We start from the raw sequence: 20,118 nt of genomic DNA on the forward strand, positions 1-20,118 counted from the left end.
CCAGCTGCATATTGTGGCCAGGAGGCTGAGTTCCTTGCAGGGCTGCTAATCAAGTGTTTCTTTAAGAGTTTTGGCTCTCCTTGTGCGTAAGGAAAGGCTGAAGATCTCTATTGGAGGCTTCTGGCACGGTGGCAAAATGTGTTAGACCTGGTTGGATGTGGTCTTTGAAACGCACGTGTGCTCATCCTGTCTACTGTCACCCCCTTCATCTCCAGTGCCCACCTCTGTGTGTATGAATCCTTCCGTCTATGGTAACATTCTGGTTTTATGTGTAGAAGAGAGTGAGCATGATGTTGCCCTTCAGCAAAGACCATCAAGTGCATAAGGAGCCTACAATTAGAATAAGCCACTAGAGATCTTCTTTAGTTTAAGTTGTAGAGAGCTGTAGGGAGCTGAAGAACTAGGATTCCAGTCCTGGCTGTAGCAGGATAGAGTCATGATGAACTCTGTGGTTGTGGCAGCAGGAGTCTTGATATCCATTGGCTGCTTTGTGATGGAGCTGTCAACTACCTATTAACACACACAGGTGTTACGCACTAAAGGTCCCTTGATAATGGAAACTGCTTTGGGAAATTAAATCTAGCCACCATCCAGTTCACACAACCTCTTTAAACACAGGTGGTATGACTTGTTTCCATATTATCCAATTCAAAACTATATCATTGCTCAGGGTGCTTGGGGTGAATTGTCTTGAACATGATTCTGATCAACATGGTTTAGCCAGCACATCAGATACAGCTACTGGAAGGCTATTGTGGACACACCATCCAGAATTGTTACAAGAGCTTAGCAGTTTTAAAAAGTTTTTTAAAAGAGCTCAGCACATTTTGAGTGCCAAAAACTACACACCTGGGAAACAATTGTGTAATTTTGCGTCAGTAATTCTACAGCATCCCTGCACTCTATTTAGAGACAATCTCTTCTACAGCATCCTTGCACTCCATTTAGAGACAATCCCATGTCAGAATAATATTTGTTATTGAGTACACTTGATTTAATGTTTCAAGTGTGCTGATTCATTTGGCTCTAACAAAGAAGATTTACAAAGGCCCAAATAGCAGCTAGCTGGCGAACTTCCGTTGACTTTCAGTCCAAATTGGACACCCAACCACCATTTGTGTCTTTGAAAATCTCACCCTAATAATAACTAATAAAAAGGTGAAGAGTTATAGAAAGTGGAATCTCATGGAATTTAACTATTAATGGTTATTTACTTTTACATTTTTAAGGTATTAAGAGCAATTGCTTTTTACTCCCCTTGGAGGATAGAGCAACAGCTTTACAAGCTGGATGTAGGCTGGCCTAAACGTCCAGAATATTTCACTGGGCAAACATTTTGTGTTGCTGTTGACCCTCTTCATGATCTGGTCTATGTTGCACAAGTAAGTAATAGCACTGGAATTTTGTCCTTATTAGCATTATATTGTTTTTCTCCTCTGGAATTCCCATTTGCATTTATATTAAGATGATTATAACTGTTTATTGTATTAAATTCTAGATGTAAATTTGACTAGGTTATTAATAGTATACATTTCTTTAAAGTAGTTCTGGATATGAAGGGTCTTCCTGTGCATATTGGGCTTGTTGCTTTTATGTTTTTTACAGGCTTCAAATTTTAAAAAAATAGTTTTGAAATGGCAAGTGTCACAAGGAAAGATACAAATCAGTTAGCCTACAGCGTGGAAGCCTGCTAGGAGAATGGAGGCAACTGTAGATGTCACTTCTGCTGCTGTTCTTCACATCCCTGCCTCAACTAAGTAAACCTCAAAAGAAGGATGACCCAGTGGGCTGTGGGAGACCTGGGTTCAATTCCTGCACTGCCACAAACATCCTGTGTGAATTTGGGCAAGATACTTACAGGGATGTAAAAGATTAACCTGTAAGCATAGTCTTACCGGTTAAGCACCTTCACCATTAATCCGGCTGTCCCCAGCAGCTCCGCACCGGCCAGCCCAGTGGGCCCAGCTGCGCCACCTGGAGTGGCCCGAGCAGCACCGCCCACCCAGAGCAGGCCCAGATGCGGTGCCTGCCCGGAGCAGGGCCACCTGCCCGGAGTGGGCCCAGCTGAAGCACCCAGACGGAGCAGGGCCACCCGGACGGAGCAGGCCCAGCCACGCCGGCCAGATGGGCCCCAGCCACTTAAACGGTTAGCTGTTTAAACAACATTTTTTTAAAATGTTTAAACAACATTTTTTTAAATTGTTTAAACAGTTCACTTTTTTAATGGTATTTACATCCCTAGATACTTAGTCTCTCTCTGCCTCTCTTCCCTATCTGTAAAATGGGGATAATAATACTCACAGGAGTGTTGTGAGGATTAATAAATCAGAAACTGTGAGGTGCTCAGGTACTCCAGTGTTCGGGGGTGTCACAGGTCAGGGTAACTGCACCTGCATTCACGTCCATGTTCCATCAAAGGCACCCCTTCTAGGCTCCCAGCTCCTCAGCTGTTAACTCTCTTGGGGAGAGACCTAATCTCTGCCTCCTGACCAGGGGGCTTTCCAAGTTGCACAGTACCCTGGCTACACTCTGATATTCCCAGAAAGCCAGACTGCCTAAACAGGGCAAGCTTTCTCTCAAGGCAATTATGCACAACATAATTACCAGCAGTTGAAAGTTACCACAGAGCCCTTTATAAGCAAGCACATTTAATCTTTTGGTGAAAGTGCTACAGAGAAAACATATTAAAACAACAAAAGCACCTACATACAAACTAATAAGCTTATCAGAGATTACCTTCCAACTCCAGCCAGGGCTCTGGTAGGAGCCAGTCCTTCAAACCCCATTTCAGAAGCATTTAGAAATACATCCATGTCATTCCCAAAAGCCAGGAAGAAATTTGGAGTTGATGCCACTCACCAGGACAGGTACCTAGTGCCTGGCTCCACTTACCAGACTATGGTAAGTTACCAGACTATGGTGCAGTTTCTCTTTTTTGAGCTGATGTTATTGAACCTGGTCCTGCTGGCACAGTCTCTCCATCTTGACAATACTACTTCTTCTCCACGTGTTTGTTCTGACACTGGCACAGCTGGATTTCCAGAGGCATCCGATGAAGTGAGCTGTAGCTCACGAAAGCTCATGCTCAAATAAATTGGCTAGTCTCTAAGGTGCCACAAGTACTCCTTTTCTTTTTGCGGATACAGACTAACACGGCTGCTACTCTGAAACTAGTCTGAGCTAGTATATGCAAGCATCCCCACGAGGTGGTACCTCCTTGGGGGATTACAACTTGGCTGATTTTCCACTGTTTTTAGTTCCTGTAAGAACTGTGGTGGCCTTTCCCCCTGGAGTGGAACACAATAAAACATTCATTTAAACAGTGGACCCCGAAGATACACATGGGGTTGCAGTATTTGTCACATCTCTCTCATACAGAAGTTACATATAGTCCTGGCCCACAATAATAGACACATAAGACTTTCAGGGATATTGCAGGAAATTACCATATCTGTCACAGTGGCCACATCACTACCTAGGATGGATAGACAGAAAATCAGCCATCCCAAGCAACTGTTATAATAGAATTTTACTAACTGTACTAGTCTTGCCTACATGTTGGTATCTAGATTCTGGTTGAGACTCTCTGTTTTCAGCAATGCAAACAAAAGTGGTGAGATTTTTATTTATAAAACACAGCCATGGCACCTGAAATCCTGGACAATTAAGTACAATTAAAAATGTGTGTCCATCTTGGGAGACCTAGAGCATGATGTTTTTTTCAGAGATTGCGTGCAATCACAATTCAAAATGAAGACAATGAGAGCAGCAGTGGCTCAGCGCCTCTGAAAATCAGGCTTTAAGTGTCCCAAGATTAATGAACATTGTTGCAAACTTAACCTTTCTGTGTTTTTCCCCAGCTGTAAAATGGGGTTAGTACTTGCCCACATCACACAGGTTGTTGTGAGCATTATTAATTAATGTCTGTAAAGGTTTTTGACATGAAAATTATGAACATTTAAACAGAATTGTCAAAAGTGAGATTATTTGCTTGATAAGATCCTTTTTTCAATTGACTATTTTTGTACACCTTCAGAGAGGGGCTAATGTACCAAAGGTACTAGTGTTTTCAGATGAAGGATATTTCCTGCATGCATGGAATTCCACACTTGAAATGCCTCATGGTATCTTTGCAGTCAGCACCCCTACAGATACCTCAATATGGATCACAGATGTTGGAACTGGTATGTATAATGGGAACATGTTAAAAATATTGTGCCACAGAGAAAATAGGTTTTTTGCAGGTATCCCTTTGAACAGTAATTTTAATTGTTTGAATAAGATACCAAAAGAACATTAAGCCAGATTCATGCTCCCTGAGTCCTAACTGTGCACTGATCCAGTTCCCCAGTACAAGGTAGAGCAGTTTGAAGGCTCATGAGTTGTGCCATGTGCTCATTTGCCAGAGCTGATAATCTTGGCCAACATTTCCAGATCTTAGTCGAGAAACAGGGCCAGAAAAGCATGCATTTAAATGCATAATTTGTGTCCTCTATCCCATCCTGACAGCTCCAGTACTTTGCACATGTCCATTTGATGCCTTGTTAATCTGAAATCCTTCTCTTACTACAGAGTTTTCTTAGTTCAGTTTCATTCTTAAAGTGACAGTGGATTTTTATCTTGTTGTTACTGTGTTGATGTCAAAGAGCCATAGTTTTGCTGAGAAATGTCTATGCCTTTCCTTAATACAGGGGAGTATGGGCACACAGTTAAACAGTACAGTCCTTCTGGTAAACTTATTCAGGTCCTGGGCACTCAAGGTAAAGCTGGCTCAGGTTTAAATCCGCTGCAGTTTGATCAGCCAGCAGAAATATTTGTGGAACAAACAGGGGAGATCTACATTGTGGATGGAGATGGAGGGATGAACAACAGATTATTCAAACTGTCCACAGGTATGTGAAAAGAGAACGTACACAGGAGTTGACATCTGAAAATTTAGAGGCCTAATAATAGTTTTAAACATCAACATTGCTAACTGTGGGCCTGATCTTATGCCCATTAGAGTTAATTGACAGACTCCCCATTGATTTTGATGAGCTTTGAATCAGAGCCTATTTCACTGCTGATCATTTTAGCAAAAACACCCAGCTAATCAGCTAACTCCTTGATTGTCATGTTTTTAATACCTGTCACTGCTATTTTAACCCTTGCCTGTTTTCTCATTGTTTTTGTAAAGATTAAGGCCCTAGCTTCTGAGTAGTCCCAGTGACTTCAAGTAAAAAGAACAGGAGTACTTGTGGCACCTTAGAGGCTAACAAATTTATTAGAGCATAAGATTTCGTGGGCTACAGCCCACTTCATCAGATGCATAAAATGGAACATATAGTAAGAAGATATATATATATATATATATACATATAGAGAAGGTGGAAGTTGCCATACAAACTGTAAGAGGCTAATTAATTAAGATGAGCTACTATCAGCAGGAGAAAAAAAATTTGTAGTGATAATCAAGATGGCCCATTTAGACAAGGTGTGAGGATACTTAACATGGGGAAATAGATTCAATATGTGCAATATTTAATCTATTTCCCCATGTTAAGTATCCTCACACCTTCTTGTCAACTGTCTAAATGGGCCATCTTAATTATCACTACAAAATTTTTTTTCTCCTGCTGATAGTAGCTCATCTTAATTAATTAGCCTCTTACAGTTTGTATGGCAACTTCCACCTTCTCTATATGTATATATATATCTTCTTACTATATGTTCCATTCTATGCATCCGATGAAGTGAGCTGTAGCCCACCAAAGCTTATGCTGTAATAAATTTGTTAGTCTCTAACATGCCACAAGTACTCCTGTTCTTTTTGCGGAAACAAACCAACACGGCTGCTACTCTGAAACCAGTGACTTCACTGTGAATATTCATGTGCTTGAAATTAAGCATGTGTAAATGTTTGCAGAATTGGGACTGTATGAATTGGGGCTGTCACCAGTACAATTTATGAATTCTGATTGATACTGTGAAGGTGTATTTTGACAAACTGCTATATCATGAGTGTCTATATGTATTGGATTCACCATTGCTGAAGGGGCCTGTAGCAGGTACATACCAGATAGACACAGTAGGAGGTGCTTAGGACACAATGACTCTATTCAGGTGCAAACATCTGGGAACACTGGGTGAGCTGGGAACACTGGATGAGCTGCATCCTTAGAAAATCAGGCTAACTGACTCCTCTGAAGCGACAGGAGAAAGGCAGGGGCGGTGGACACAGAAACAAAACAGTGCTGGCCACAGTGTTTAAATAGGGGAACCCACAGGACTATAGGGCTGAGAGAAAGAGGAAGCATGGAACAGGAGACAGCAAGGTCACAAAAGCTGGGTAAGAGGGAGAGATCACCCAGCAGGTAGCAGCCTGCATGAGGCAGGGGACACCCTGCCCGCCTAGATATCATGGTCCATAAGGACTCCCAAGGGAAGGATGAGATGGTAAAGGGCATGCATTGTAACTTTTATTGTTTTGAATGATCTATACTATCCTGTGCTTGCTTTACATGATTAAGTGTAAAGGAGCATTAATGTGTTAAGTGTGCAAAGTGTCTGAGTGTGTATCGACTGCTTCACAACTGCTGCATGTCCTTGAAAGAGTTAAACTGTGCACCAGAAGTTTCACACTTTGGTGTGGAGTTCTGGGAGAGGGATGTGTTTGAGTAACTGGTGTATCTCAGAGGGCAGCGCTGGTCCTGGGCAGGTGGGCTGAGGAGCTCCATTTCCAAGAAGGATAGCAGACTGAGAGTCAGTGCCCAGGAAATGTGCCAGAGAGGCTAACGGAGGAAACAGTGCTGCAGCCTACTGGGGCTTCAGAAGCTTAACACCCTCCTCCCCTCTCCCTGGGACCCAGAGGAGCAGAGGCTTGGATTCCCCCTCAGAGCAGTCCAACTGGTGGCCAGGAGGGGGTGCTTGCTAGGATCTGTGTCAGAGGTCTACAATGAGCTTTAACCCTGTAGTTTCTCATGTAGGTCATACTTCTGTTATTCATGCATCTTGAAAATGTCTTTTTATTTTTAAAGAAACCAACACATCGTCATGACCATGAACTTATTTTTTGGCAAAATTAGACTTTTGTATATTGCCAGTTATAGTCTTCCATTTTGTATTATTGTGAGCAGTAGATAGATAAATCTTAGCAATATATTTTATTATAGTTTATTTTGGGTGAAAAATTTCTTTGCCTCTCTAGCATGACCAGGAGAGAGATTTTTCCCTTTTCTGTCTCTGCTTGATATTGCAGCTTTCTTTTTAACATACACAGACACCAAATGGATTAATAATGAAAAACAAATATATCCTGCATGGAAAAATTAGTGAGACACAAATGTAAATAGAATTGTCTCCTTATGAATAGTAAAGTTTGAAATTAGGAATAACAAGTCTAATCCTGTTCCCATTGAAGTCATTGGGACTATCCCCTGGACTTCAAGAAGAGGAAGATTGTGTTTTAAATCCCTTTAAAGTCCTGTCTTATAAAAATGACTTGTATTTCTGTTGCTAAGAATCATTTAAAAGGAAATAAGGTCAAACATATTTCACTCATTCATACTACATAATACACGTGAAAACTACTTTTTCATTATTTATTATGATTTCTACTGTTAGATTTCAAGGAAATATGGCTGCGTGGGGAAAATGGTACAGGTGTTGGTCAGTTCAAGATTCCTCACAGTGTCACAGTGGATTCTGTTGGACGGGTAAAGAATTAAAACTGTTTTTCAATGTTTTAGAGACAACTTTTATGCCTTCTCCGGTATATGTCTACATGTGTTTTTGGTACTTAATGTCCTTTGCCAAAAAAAAAAAAAAGACAACCTAAAAAGTGCCATTCTTTCATCTTTGATTATTGAGATCTGGCCTACTGCGTACAATTTTAATCATGGGAGCAGTCATGTGTAACTTTTTCACATTGAAAACTTTTTCTTGACGTGGCTGGGAGGGTAAGAGGGAGTCTTGACAATTTGACATAATCTCTTCACATACATATATACACGGACATCCTACAGTCCCCAGGAGGAGGCTGCTACTCCTACAGACCTTTAAAGGATTTGCACTGCAAGGGGGCAGGAAGAAGGAAGTTCCCCTAATATGCTGCCACCCCACCCTGTTCCTGTGCATTTTATGGGATCTGCAAGGTGGGAGCATTGACTCTGAGGACCTTTGGTGTTGTCGCTCCAAAGCTCCTTCAGAGACTCTTAGGACAATTTTAAAAACTAAGGAAATTCCCTGACATATAACTCAGTTAAGGTTCTATCTAAGTTATAACTCATCACAGTGCCTCAGAGGTTGAGTACACATTGTGACACTTCCCAGGTAAACACAGGGTTATGTGGCACCTCACTACCACCTGCCCTTAGTGTGAGAAAGCTTTGTCTTGGATTGCTGTGGGTCAGCTCTCCAACCTTACTAGCCATAGGCAACACAAGTAATCCCCTTTAGGCCTCGCAGGCTCTGCTGTCCCTCTACAGGTTAACAATAGGCACACTGGAACTTTTGAGCTCTCCAAGCGTCTCCCTGGAGTGTCCAGACTTTTGTCCACAGCACACTCGCAGTATTCACCAAATCGCTGCTTCCAAAGAAACTACAAGTCACCATAACAGTTTAACTTCAGATCACCACTCTGCTTAACTCGCAGCACTTAAATTTGTTTATAGTGAAATCAGGTATAAATATATTTAACAAAACATAGAGATTCAAGTAATAGCAAGTGGAAATATTGGAAACAAATGATTATATGTAAAATAAAATCATAATATGCATTCTGGAGCCTAGATTTAATTGACAAGAAACCCTCTTGTCTAGTGGGATAGGATACTGCTTGCCCAAACTCCTTGCAGCACTTTACAGCTAGGGCGGCTGTGACCCTTCTTTCATAAGACATGCATGCTGTCAGTTTGCCTCCGAGATGAAGGATTCAGTGTGTCTCTTAGCACTCCAAGATATACCAGACCAATTCTTTGTCTTTATTCATAAACAGGACACACCCCTGCTCTTTGTTTCTTCCTGTACATTTCCTCTTCTGTATATTTCTCAATCTCTCAATTTGTACTTGGCTCAGTATGCAAATAGGCATACAGTGTGTGGCATACAATACACCAATTGCCAGACAGGGAAATAGGTATCAGTTACCTCCTGTGTGAAAGAAATATCTTTGAGGTATGTCAGTCCTGGTGACCTGCCTTAACTCCAAGTCCATAAGAACATAATTTTTAGTATATGTTAGGGAATCCCTGTAAAAACATGCTTGACCAGTTGGCACCAGTCAGTGTGTCCCTGAATCGCACACAGTCTTACAGAAATGCTTTAATTTCTCAAATAAACGACTTTAAAAATGTAAACTTTTATTTTTAAAATTCAAAGTATGGAAATTCACAGGTAAGGTACCCAAACTGTCACCTACCTCTGCCCCTGCAGCAATAATCTGAGAAAGCTAAAATGTTTGATGGACATGATTGTCTATAACAAAACAGTTTCATCCTGTCAGCGATCGCAATAATGGGATGCCTTAATGTAATGTACAGTGTTATTACAACCCATTCACAATCCACAGAAAAAAGCCTACTCCACATATTTCTGATTAGACAAGGGGCATACTGAAGATAACCAATCCCCAGAATTCTGTGTGCCAGCCAGTTTTCGAAGTGTCATTGCACAGATATGTATTTACATATGCAAACCTCCTAGACTCTGCTCATGAAATTATATAATGTAGCTGAAAAAAAAGAGCAATTATTAGTTTGGTGACATGATACTTAGCATCGGATAAGTGTATGTATATGAGCACTGAAAAACCTGTGTTCTGTGGTGAACATTTCTGTCTTGCAACCACAAAAGAGGGGAGCATAAGACACTGGCATCTCTACTGCGGCAGAGTAAAGTAGTTTGTGTATCTTACCTCTGATTTTCGATATATAGTTTAAATTCATTGTAAGGATTTTTTTTTTTTTTTGAGAGGGAGTTTGAGAATTAATACCTGGTTAGTCAACTTTGTAAAATAAAAGCAGAGCCAAATTCATTCCCGATGTACCCTCTTTTCTTCACTATATTTGGCCCATTATGTGTAAGGAACTGATGCTTTTTGGTGTAGCTATTTATAGCAGTATATATACTGTATAGCTGTATTATAGCTGTATTTACTGTGTACAATAGGTGTGGGTTGCTGACCGAGGAAACAAACGAATCCAGGTTTTCGATAAAGTCACAGGGGAATGGCTGGGGTCCTGGAGTAGTTGTTTTGTAGAAGATGGTCCCTCTTCTGTCAGGTACTGTAACTATGTATTTCCACACAAACATTTCAAAGGAAACAGAATGCTACTTTTTCTCCAGTAAGATTCCACATTACTTTAAGTTGATAGCAAATGCTTGACATCAGACTCTGGAATTAGCGAGTGGAATTGCTATGGAATTATGTCCTGACTCCTGATCCTGCAATAGGATCTGTAAAGGTGAATCCTTGCAATCACATGACTTCATAAGATCTGCCTATGTGGATCAGACTGGTGGATTGGGACTTTCATTTTAATTTAAAGTTGTGAGTTTCATAGACATTGGGGAACACAATTAGGAGCTTGATATTGCCCCCCTTACTCAGATGTGTAAAGGCTACAGGCACAGGCCCTAACTTCCATTGTGTAAATTCCTATTCATTTGCTGTTACACCAAAATCTGTGGCTCCAAGGAGCAGCAGCAGCACGTAGAGCAAGTCCTGTATGCTTGCTCTGTACACTCTACAGCACTGTAAGATTGAGAACGTTAGAATCGTTTTCATTTGATTTGAGAACTTCAGCAGCTGGATGTTAAGTGACTGACACATGGGCTATACATGAGAGTACCCTAAACCTCAGATTTGAAGCCCAAATCAGAAAGTTAGAAAACTGATTGCCTACTCTGCACATGAACACTGTTTGCTCACCTAGATATGGATAATAATTTTTAAAGCACATAGTATAGCAGTGTTAATATGAATTGTTCTAATGAATGTTCATTCTAATTATTTTCTTTATTTTTAGATTAACTACCAATGAGGAATATCTAATTGTAGCTCAGCTGAGTATTAACAGAGTGACTGTCTTGGCAGCACCACCAATAGGATCCATTGGAGAGTGCCATGTGGTAAACACAATCCAGCTAGCTGATGAGGTTAAACCACACCTTGTGGATGTAAATGTGAAGACTGGAGCAATTTATGTTGCAGAAATTGGTGCACAACAAGTACAAAAATATGTACCCTTAAACTAGTGGTTTTCTTTGGTTCATTCAGCACAAGCCATTTCTTCTGGATTACAAGACCCGTGCTGGATTTCCTTACATTCATTGCAGACTGTGCTTCCACTCATAAGCACAGCATGTTGCACCACTAGAATGCATAAAAAAAACTGCTTTGTGACCTGCTCTCACTTTTATTTTCTGTGTCAAACTCAGGGAGCTATTTTCTCTTGATCTGTCATCATTTGTTTTTACTGGCATGTTTTGTGTGTTTTGTTTCATTTTTGTTAGTTGTTGGGATTTGGAGAATTGGAGAACATTAGTTCCATTTTACCATGTTTTACCCTGCTTTTAACTTCAGGGTAGTTTTTCCCCTTGTCTCTTGATAAATCATAAGACATTAGGTTTGTAATTATTCTGCTTGTCTAGGCATAATTTCCATTGTTAATCAATATACACACTCTACCTCCAGTGTCCAGGGTAAATCTTGTGACTTCTTTGCCTAGCCAGTGCACTCTGTTACCTCCTAAGGTCCTAGCTGGCAGAGAGAAATGTCTACATATTTAATTTTCTAGAAGCCTTGTCCACTTGAGGCCCTGGACTCTAGCTTAATATTGCTTCAGGTTTCCTTGGCTTTCTATGCTAACATTGTCCAACTCAGAACAAAAAGATGCAGCATATCATAGTCTCCTTGGCTTCAGTGAGACCTTTGATACTTATAGCCAGTGCTGAGGCTTTAGCATCTCTGACATCTACCTTAGGTAATCATTGGTACCGCTGTTGACATCAGAGGCATCAGTTCTTTACTGATTTAAGCTAACTCCATATAAAGCACTTTAAATGAAATTAAGCGTGTCTTCACAATGAGGTGACACAGATTTTTAACTAACTGAGTTTCTAAATTGATTTAGTTAAATGGGTACAAGTTTTATGTGTAGCAAGGCCTCAAAGTAGAGTGTATTGAAGTTTAGCACATCTGAGCTCCGTGAGGCACATACTCGGGATTTACTAGGAGACTTTTAATCAGCCTTAGGCCTGATAACATGCTTTCGCCCTCTTAATCTTGTTGAAACTCAGACACATCATCTACAGCAATATTTGGCTTTTGGATTATTGTTTTTTGAGACCAGTCTGATCTTTTATTCTGTCTTCAGATTTTCAAGGACATTATTTCAATATTAAGCTGTGACTTTCCACTTCTTTTTGAGGGACTTCTGCTAATACATCAGCAGCTGATCTCTCTTTAGCACAGAACTTGCAAACTTCTTTGTGACTGTTCCAGAGTCATTGTCTTTATAGTTCTTCTCCAGGAAGTATTCACCATCATGGATGTCCCAGCAGTTTAATGTGTTATTGCTTAGTTCAATACCAGGTTCACTGAAATTGAGGTATGCTCAGTTTAGCCTTGAAGACCTTTCTTGCTACGGTGTCTAGATCCTTATGTAACATGTTACAGCAACAGTTTATGTGAATCATCAAGGAAGAGTCAGATTTGGTTGCCATGTCTGGACATTATTGCTGCTTTGAAACCAGGCAATCCTGAACAAAGAGGACTTTGTATAGATGGTTGTGAGACTGAAAAAGACACTGTACTGGCAGATACCTTCAGATTGGCAGCTCAAGAAGCCTTCCAAGTGATGTAGATAATGAAGTTTTGCATGTGCCTTAGAGACCTCTGTGTCTTTGAGACTTGTCACTCAGACATCAATTTTTTAAAACCCTTTTTGGCTGACTTTTTCTGCCCCCCTCATCCTTGGAATCAGTGGGAGCTAGGTGCCTAAGTGCCTTTGAGAATCTGGGCCAAAGTGTGTGTGTTCATTTTATAGGTGCTTGTGGTATGAACAGATGTCACCTGGTGATTAGTAGGATGCTATCAAACTCCTTTTCACTGCTATACTTGTGACCTAGTTCAAGAGGTCACTGATAAGTGCTTGGAATTGATTTATTACAAATAATTGAGCAAAATTACATTTTAGCATAATCTGGCAAAAAGTAAGTTAGGTTTTCACAATGGAGGACCTTATGACTTAGTTTGAAAGTGCTCCTCATTTCTGTAGTCTGGTGCGATGACTTTGGCTGCATGGGATTTTTTAATCTGGGGGAAAATGGGAAAAATCAGACTGGCAAACTTGAACTGTTCATCTAAATGACAATGTTTTGTATAAAAAAAAATTTTAAACACATTTTTCCTGATTTGCACACTGCTTAGTAAAATTACTTACTTGGAAGCTAAAATTCTGTGTCCCTTTTCTCTTCCTACCTCACCACACTTGTTACTCTCTCTCTCTCTGTATGACATTGATAGTAAATTGAAAATGGATGCATAAATCTTAATTATTACAGTTTATCATATGGTTCCCTCAGAGTAATTACTAATATGTGATGATTGAGTTACATAAACCTTGATATGAAAACAACAATATAATCATTTCTAGCTACCCAGAGTCTTTTATAGAGGATTAGACTAATTCTTTAAAAAAATCCAGACAGTAAATTAAGATTTTAAATCCCTCATTGATATCAGAGATCAAATTGTTCAGCTTGTCAAAAAGAAGATCAAGAGGTGACTTGATTACAATGTATAAAGAACCTTCATGGGGAGAAAATACCAGATACTACAGGGCTCTAATCTAGAAGAAAAGAGCATAACAAGAACTAATGGCTGGAAGTTAAAGCCAGACAAATATAAAATTAGAAATAAGGCACACATTTTTAATAGTGAGGGGATGAATCATTGAAACAAACTACCAAGGGAAATTGTGGATTCTCTATCTCTTGATGGCTTCAAATCAAGATTGGATGATTTCTGGAACACAAGTTACTGGGTTCAATACAGGATTAACTGGGTGAAATCCAAGACCTATGTTTATACAGGAGGTCACAGTACATCTAATGGTCCTTACTGGCCTTAAAATCTAGTGACTGAATTTGACTACAACAATCTGCCTTAAAACTCTATCAAGGTGAGGAACACTATGTTTCTTTCTGGTTGGGTGAGTAATACATCAGAAGGGTATTTTTAATTGATTATTTTCAATATAAGTGTGAGCAAGCAGGTGAATTTTAATAACGGTTTTGTGAAGCTGGACTTCCTACACTATGAGGAGGATGGATGGGTGGCTGTTTGTTCTGAGTTAATGTAACCTATCTTACTTTTCTTGTGTGTATCAGTAGTACCAATCTTTCAAACAAACAATTTCTGTAGTGCCAGAGGCGGTAGTTCTTCCTCAAAATGAGGTTTATTTATGTAATTTACTTTCTGAATTGTGTGCCAGCAATTTGTTACCAGTATCTTTAAATACCATTATTGATATCTTTTCAGCCATGCAAACCATTTTGGGTGAAAGCGAGGCTGTTCAGATTTTTTTTTTCTTTTCATTAGAGTGGGAAACTATATCGTGCACTTGCAGAAAACAGCAGGGTGGTGCTGGTGCATTTCTTCCTCCATGCCTTAAGAAAAATTGACCACATTTTGTCAAAGACAAAGGATTTGCTTGGTGACATTTTCCATTGTTCAGTATAACCAGGCTATACAAAAAAAGTTAATTTCATTGCTGGTAGAAAAATGCAGAAAAGTTTTCATGGTTTTTTTTGTTTGTTTTGTTTTGTTTTTTTGAAACTTCAGGCTTTGGCCAGCTGACATCAGTTTTCCTTAGTGTGTGCACCTTCCTCAAACCTTAATGGAAAGTACAGGCACTTTCATGCACGTGTTTTCATCCTGTGGGAAATCTACTGTGCAGCCAGTATTTACACAGTGTAGAGGGGCCTTGGTAATGACCCCATGGGAAGAGCAAACTCTTGGATGACTATATGAATGTGGTGAGAATTATTATTTATTATTTGTATTATAATAGAGCTAAGTTCTGTATGCAAAATCAGTAACCACGCTGTGCTAACTACTAAGAGACACCTATGCTAGAAAGCCTTGTAAGACACTTTGAAACATGTTACTGTCTAGGCTGCTGCAAAGCAAGTATACTCCCAATTTCTGGTGACAAGTTAACAGCATTTAAATATGTTACGACACTGCAACATGACATTGGTTAATAACATTGTATAACAATTGTACCCGTTTATCCTGTTAACAATCCCTGAGCCAGGGATAACTCCGAAGATTTTTTTGTTTTTTGTTTTGTTAAAGTTGATTTAGAAATAAAACAAGTTGAACTATTTCAGTCTGAAAAATAGCTACTAAACTGTTCATTGGTTTGTCTAAATCATGTTCAAATCACACATTATCAGTGATTAGTACTGTGGAAAATCCCCTTGCAGCAGAGTGGATGGAGCTTCTGTAAAAGAAGTAAAAAAAGTGATTGTTATCCTCTCTGATACATTATCAAGGAATTAAGTAACCTGAGCAAACAGGTAAACCCATAGAAGTTTACATCTGAAACAAATGTGTAAATATGGGTTAGAGAGTCAAGGTGGGTGAGGTAATATATTTTATTGGACCAACTTCTGCTGGTGAAAGAGTCACGCTTTCAGGCTTACGCAGAGCTTGAAGAAAAGATTTTAAAATGTTATTAAAGCTAATGTTAGAATTATATAATACAGAGGTTAAGGAAAGACTCTGTACAGCTGGGTATAGTGCTTAGATTATCCGCAAATACAAAGTTTGTTTTAAAAGTCATAAGATACATATAGTACAGAATCTGAAACAACCCAAATTTAGGTGAATAAATTTAACAATACTGTTTAGATATTAGCATCCAAGTATTTGGGTATATCACTCATGAAAAGTTATACAGAGAAATGGTTGTAGAAAGCAAATATAGGAATGAATGTAGACTGAGTGAATCATCAGTGATTGAGAATTTAGGATAGGTTGTCCCTTAGAAAATACAGTCCATCAGGGAAATATGTCTGTTATTACTTCAACACCTTGTCCCTCTAATATCCTGGGACCAACACCGCAACAGCAACACTGCAAACAGGTACATTTTGGCAGTTACTGAAATTGCTTATATGAAACACAAGAGGGCACCAAAACTCTGTTATTGATGGCTGGCATCTTCAATGTACAAAGCAGCACAAACAACAAATCACATCCGAAAGTCAACAGTAATCAATTGTTCTTTATTTTCTCTTTTCAAACCAGATAATTCAGTTACAACTGATTGTGTATTGTTAAAGGTTTTTATGGTCATTTTTATTTGTTTCCGTTACATTTTCTAGTTGAACGAAATCCTTTCAGTAATCTCATGTCCGTATATCTGAACTGATTCTTCTCTTCTTATACCAGAGATTTCAATGGAGTTTGTTGCTTTAGAAGTGACATATGTAAAACCAAAAAAGATCACTGTTATTCCAAAAACTGTGTCCACGTGAATTACTGGTATAACTGTAGCAGTATGATAATGCTGGAATAATGCTAGCAAATTTTCCCGTAAAGGCAAGCTTTAAGTGAAGTCAGAACTAAGCTTGCTGATTCTGATTCATCAGTCCTCATTCTACCACCTGTAATCTGTTGTTGAGTAATAACTCACTCCATGAGAATTCCCATTGTGATCAATGGGGTTACTTCTGGAGTAAGCTTGTCAGAATCAGGCCTTACGTCAGCAGCATTATGTTATCATATTTGGGGATTGGTCCTGCTTTGAGCAGGGGGTTGGACTAGATGACCTCCTGAGGTCCCTTCCAACCCTGATATTCTATGATTCTATCCACAATAACACACTGCATAAAGAGTTTGCATAACTGGGTTGTTTATGATAAGTGGTTGAAAGAACCTGAGACTTGCAGTGTTCAGCATAAAACAACTTGTAATGTGCTACTGCTTATAGGAAACGTGAAATGGTGATAATTGTAATTATTAATTCACACATAGCACAGTTTGTCACAATGCTGAACACTAAGTAACACCCATGCAGCTAGGTATAAATAATAAACAGTCATAGAAGAGCTAGGCAGTTTTTTTTTCCAGCAAATAGTAAATTTGATGAAAAATGCATTATTCAGAGCACCAAAACTATTCACAAATTCAGGTTAAATTCGGCAAATAGTTTAAGTGCAAAAAAAAACAAAAAAAAAACAAAAAAAACCCCCCACCCTGAAAACAATTTTTGGAAGTGTCTAAATGAACCATTTTGACACTTTGTTTCAAACTGACATTTTCAAAATTAAATGTTTAATTTGAACTGACTCTCGAAATGTTTTGGCCAGAATGAATGTTTTTGATTTTTCATTTCATCAAGAAAAACTGAAAAATACAGTTCCAGGCCAAATTGTACCAGTTCTTTTTGCTGTTGTTTTGTGCCTCTGAACTAAAGCTATAAATCCTAGATTCTAAGTCATAGATTTATAGATTCTAGGGCCAGAAGGAACCATTATGACTTTCTAGTCTGACCTCCTGCATATTACACCCCACAGACCCTCACCCAGAAGTTTCTGATCAAGCCCATAAGTTCTGTGTGAGCTATTGCTCAGTTTTTTAGAAATACATCCAATCTTTAAGACCTTCAAGTAACCTCACTCACTAGATAAACTGTTCCAATAATTAAGTACCCTCACTGTTAAAAAATTGCACTTTATTTCTGACGAAGTTTGTCTCGTTTCAGATTCCAGCCACAGTTTTGCCTTTTTCTGCTAGATTGAGCTATCTATCAGGAATTTCTTCTCCCTGTATTTGCAGACTATGATCAAGTCACTTCTTAATCTTTTCTTGGATAAACTAAATACACTGAGAATAAGGCAGGTTTTCCAGACAGTGAATCATTTTTGTAGCTCCTTTTTTAACCCTTTTCAGTTTTTGAGCATCCTTTTTGAAGTGTGGATTCTAGAACAGGACACAGTATTCCGGTAATGGCCTCTGTGAAAGGGTGAACTCACCATTAGAGCACCTCCTCGTGACTGGGCATGGCGGCTCTCTCCCCATGTGGCATCCCCCTGTCAACAGGTGCTCTGCTTCTCCGGTGGTCCACCTCTTCCTGTCATTTGGTCCTCTGGTCTCCAGCTGACAGTGATCTGGCAACTGTCCAGTTCCTCTAGGGTTAAGCTGTAAAAAACATTTTTCTTTCTGCATGTGGGCAATCCAAAAATTGCTGAGCAGAATCATGCCATATTTTCTGCAACCCAGAGTCACAGTTAGGCTGAGACAAACATGAGGAACTCCAGCCACAGGCTAAGTTCTGTGGATAGTTAGAAGCATTTGAAAAAATCTAGGATTTAAAAGGAAAGTGCTTCCTTCAAACATATTCAGGATCCCTAGGTAGCAACTGCTGCTACCGGCCCCACTGACTTATCTTCACGTGGCTGGGGTGTGTCCATAGTAGCCATATGTGTGCTACTAGATACATATATGCTTGTGTCTATGATCAGCTGACACATAGATCAATTTCAATATTCATGTTAGTGTGCTTGGCTTATAAGCAAGTATAGATGGTAACCATGTACATCTTTTCTGTAATAAAGTGAGAGAGACACACAATAGGAATAAAGAACAGGAGTACTTGTGGCACCTTAGAGACTAACAAATGTATTAGAGCATAAGCTTTCATGGGCTACAGCCCACTTCATCAGATACATAGAATGGAACATATAGTACAGAGAAGGTGGAAGTTGAAACTGTAAGAGGCTAATTAATTAAGATGATCTGTTATCAGCAGGAGAAAAAAAACTTTTGTAGTGATAATCAAGATGGCCCATTTAGACAGTTGACAAGAAGGTGTGAGGATACTTAGCATAGGGAAATAAATTCAATATGTGTAATGACCCAGCCACTCCCAGTCTCTATTCAAACCCAAGTTAATGGTATCTAGTTTGCATATTAATTCAAGCTCAGCAGTTTTTCATTGGAGTCTGTTTTTGAAGCTTTTCTTTTGCAAAATTGCCACCCTTAAGTCTTTTACTGAGTGACCAGAGACGTTGAAGTGTTCTCCTACCGGTTTTTGATGTTATGATTCCTGATGTCAGATTTGTGTCCATTTATTCTTTTGTGTAGAGACTGTCCGGTTTGGCCAATGTACATGGCAGGGGGACATTGGTGGCACACGATGGCATATATCACATTGGTAGATGTGCAGGTGAATGAGCCCCTGATGGCATGGCTAATGTGATTCGCTCCTATGATGGTGTCACTTGAAAAAATATGTGGACAGAGTTGGCATCGGGCTTTGTTGCAAGGATAGGTTCCTGGGTTAGTGTTTTTGGTGTGTGGTTGCTGGAGAGCATTTGCTTCAGGTTGGGGGACTGTCTGTAAGTGAGGACTGGTCTGTCTCCCAAGATCTGTGAGAGTGAGGGATCATTTTTCAGGATAGGTTGTAAATCTTTGATGATGCTCTGGAGAGGTTTTAGTTGGGGGCTGAAGGTGACAGCTAGTGGCGTTCTGTTATTTTCTTTGTTGGGCCTGTCCTGTAGTAGGTGACTTCTGGGTACTCTTCTGGCTCTGTCAGTCTGTTTTTTCACTTCAGCAGGTGGGTATTATAGTTTTAAGAATGCTTGACAGAGATCTTGTAGGTGTTTGTCTCTGTCTGAGGGATTGGAGCAAATGTGGTTGTATCTTAGAGCTTGGCTGTAGACAATGGATCATGTGGTGTGTCCTGGATGGAAGCTGGAGGCATGTAGGTAACTATAGCGGTCAGTAGGTTTCCGGTATAGGGTGGTGTTTATGTGACCATCGCTCATTTGCACAATAGTGTCCAGGAAATGGACCACTTATGTGGATTGGTCTAGGCTGAGGTTGATGGTGGGATGGAAATTGTTGAAATCATGGTGGAATTCCTCAAAGACTTCTTTTCCATGGGTCCAGATGATGAAGATGTCATCAATGTAGCGCAAGTAGAGTAGGAGCGTTAGGGTACAAGAGCTAAGGAAGCGTTGTTCTAAGTCAGCCATAAAAATGTTGGCCTACTGTGGGGCCATGCGGGTACCCATAGCAGTGCCACTGACTTGAAGGTATACATTGTCCCGAAATGTGAA

The 20,118-nt window shown here is 39.7% G+C and overlaps 1 protein-coding gene across 3 annotated transcripts in view; it reads left to right on the forward strand.

The window, feature by feature from the left end:
- NHLRC3 (NHL repeat containing 3) overlaps positions 1–20,118 on the forward strand; it is a 35,247-nt gene that overhangs the window by 8,653 nt on the left and 6,476 nt on the right. Inside the window, exons 2-8 of one of the 3 annotated variants that reach the window (XR_014710213.1) lie at positions 1,230–1,382; positions 4,037–4,184; positions 4,692–4,892; positions 7,603–7,694; positions 10,147–10,259; positions 11,007–14,165; positions 14,828–15,369. Coding sequence is in view for 1 of the 3 variants with exons in the window: in XM_084619017.1 (XP_084475143.1) it covers positions 1,230–1,382; positions 4,037–4,184; positions 4,692–4,892; positions 7,603–7,694; positions 10,147–10,259; positions 11,007–11,235 (936 nt within the window). In the remaining 2 variants the exon portion in view is untranslated. Of the gene's footprint in view, positions 1–1,229; positions 1,383–4,036; positions 4,185–4,691; positions 4,893–7,602; positions 7,695–10,146; positions 10,260–11,006; positions 15,373–20,118 lie in introns of those variants that run through there. The other 2 variants (XR_014710212.1, XM_084619017.1) reach the window with 2 other exon arrangements.

This window comes from Lepidochelys olivacea (assembly GCF_965140295.1).
Source record: "Lepidochelys olivacea isolate rLepOli2 genome assembly, chromosome: 1".
Classification (NCBI taxonomy): Eukaryota; Metazoa; Chordata; order Testudines; family Cheloniidae; genus Lepidochelys; species Lepidochelys olivacea.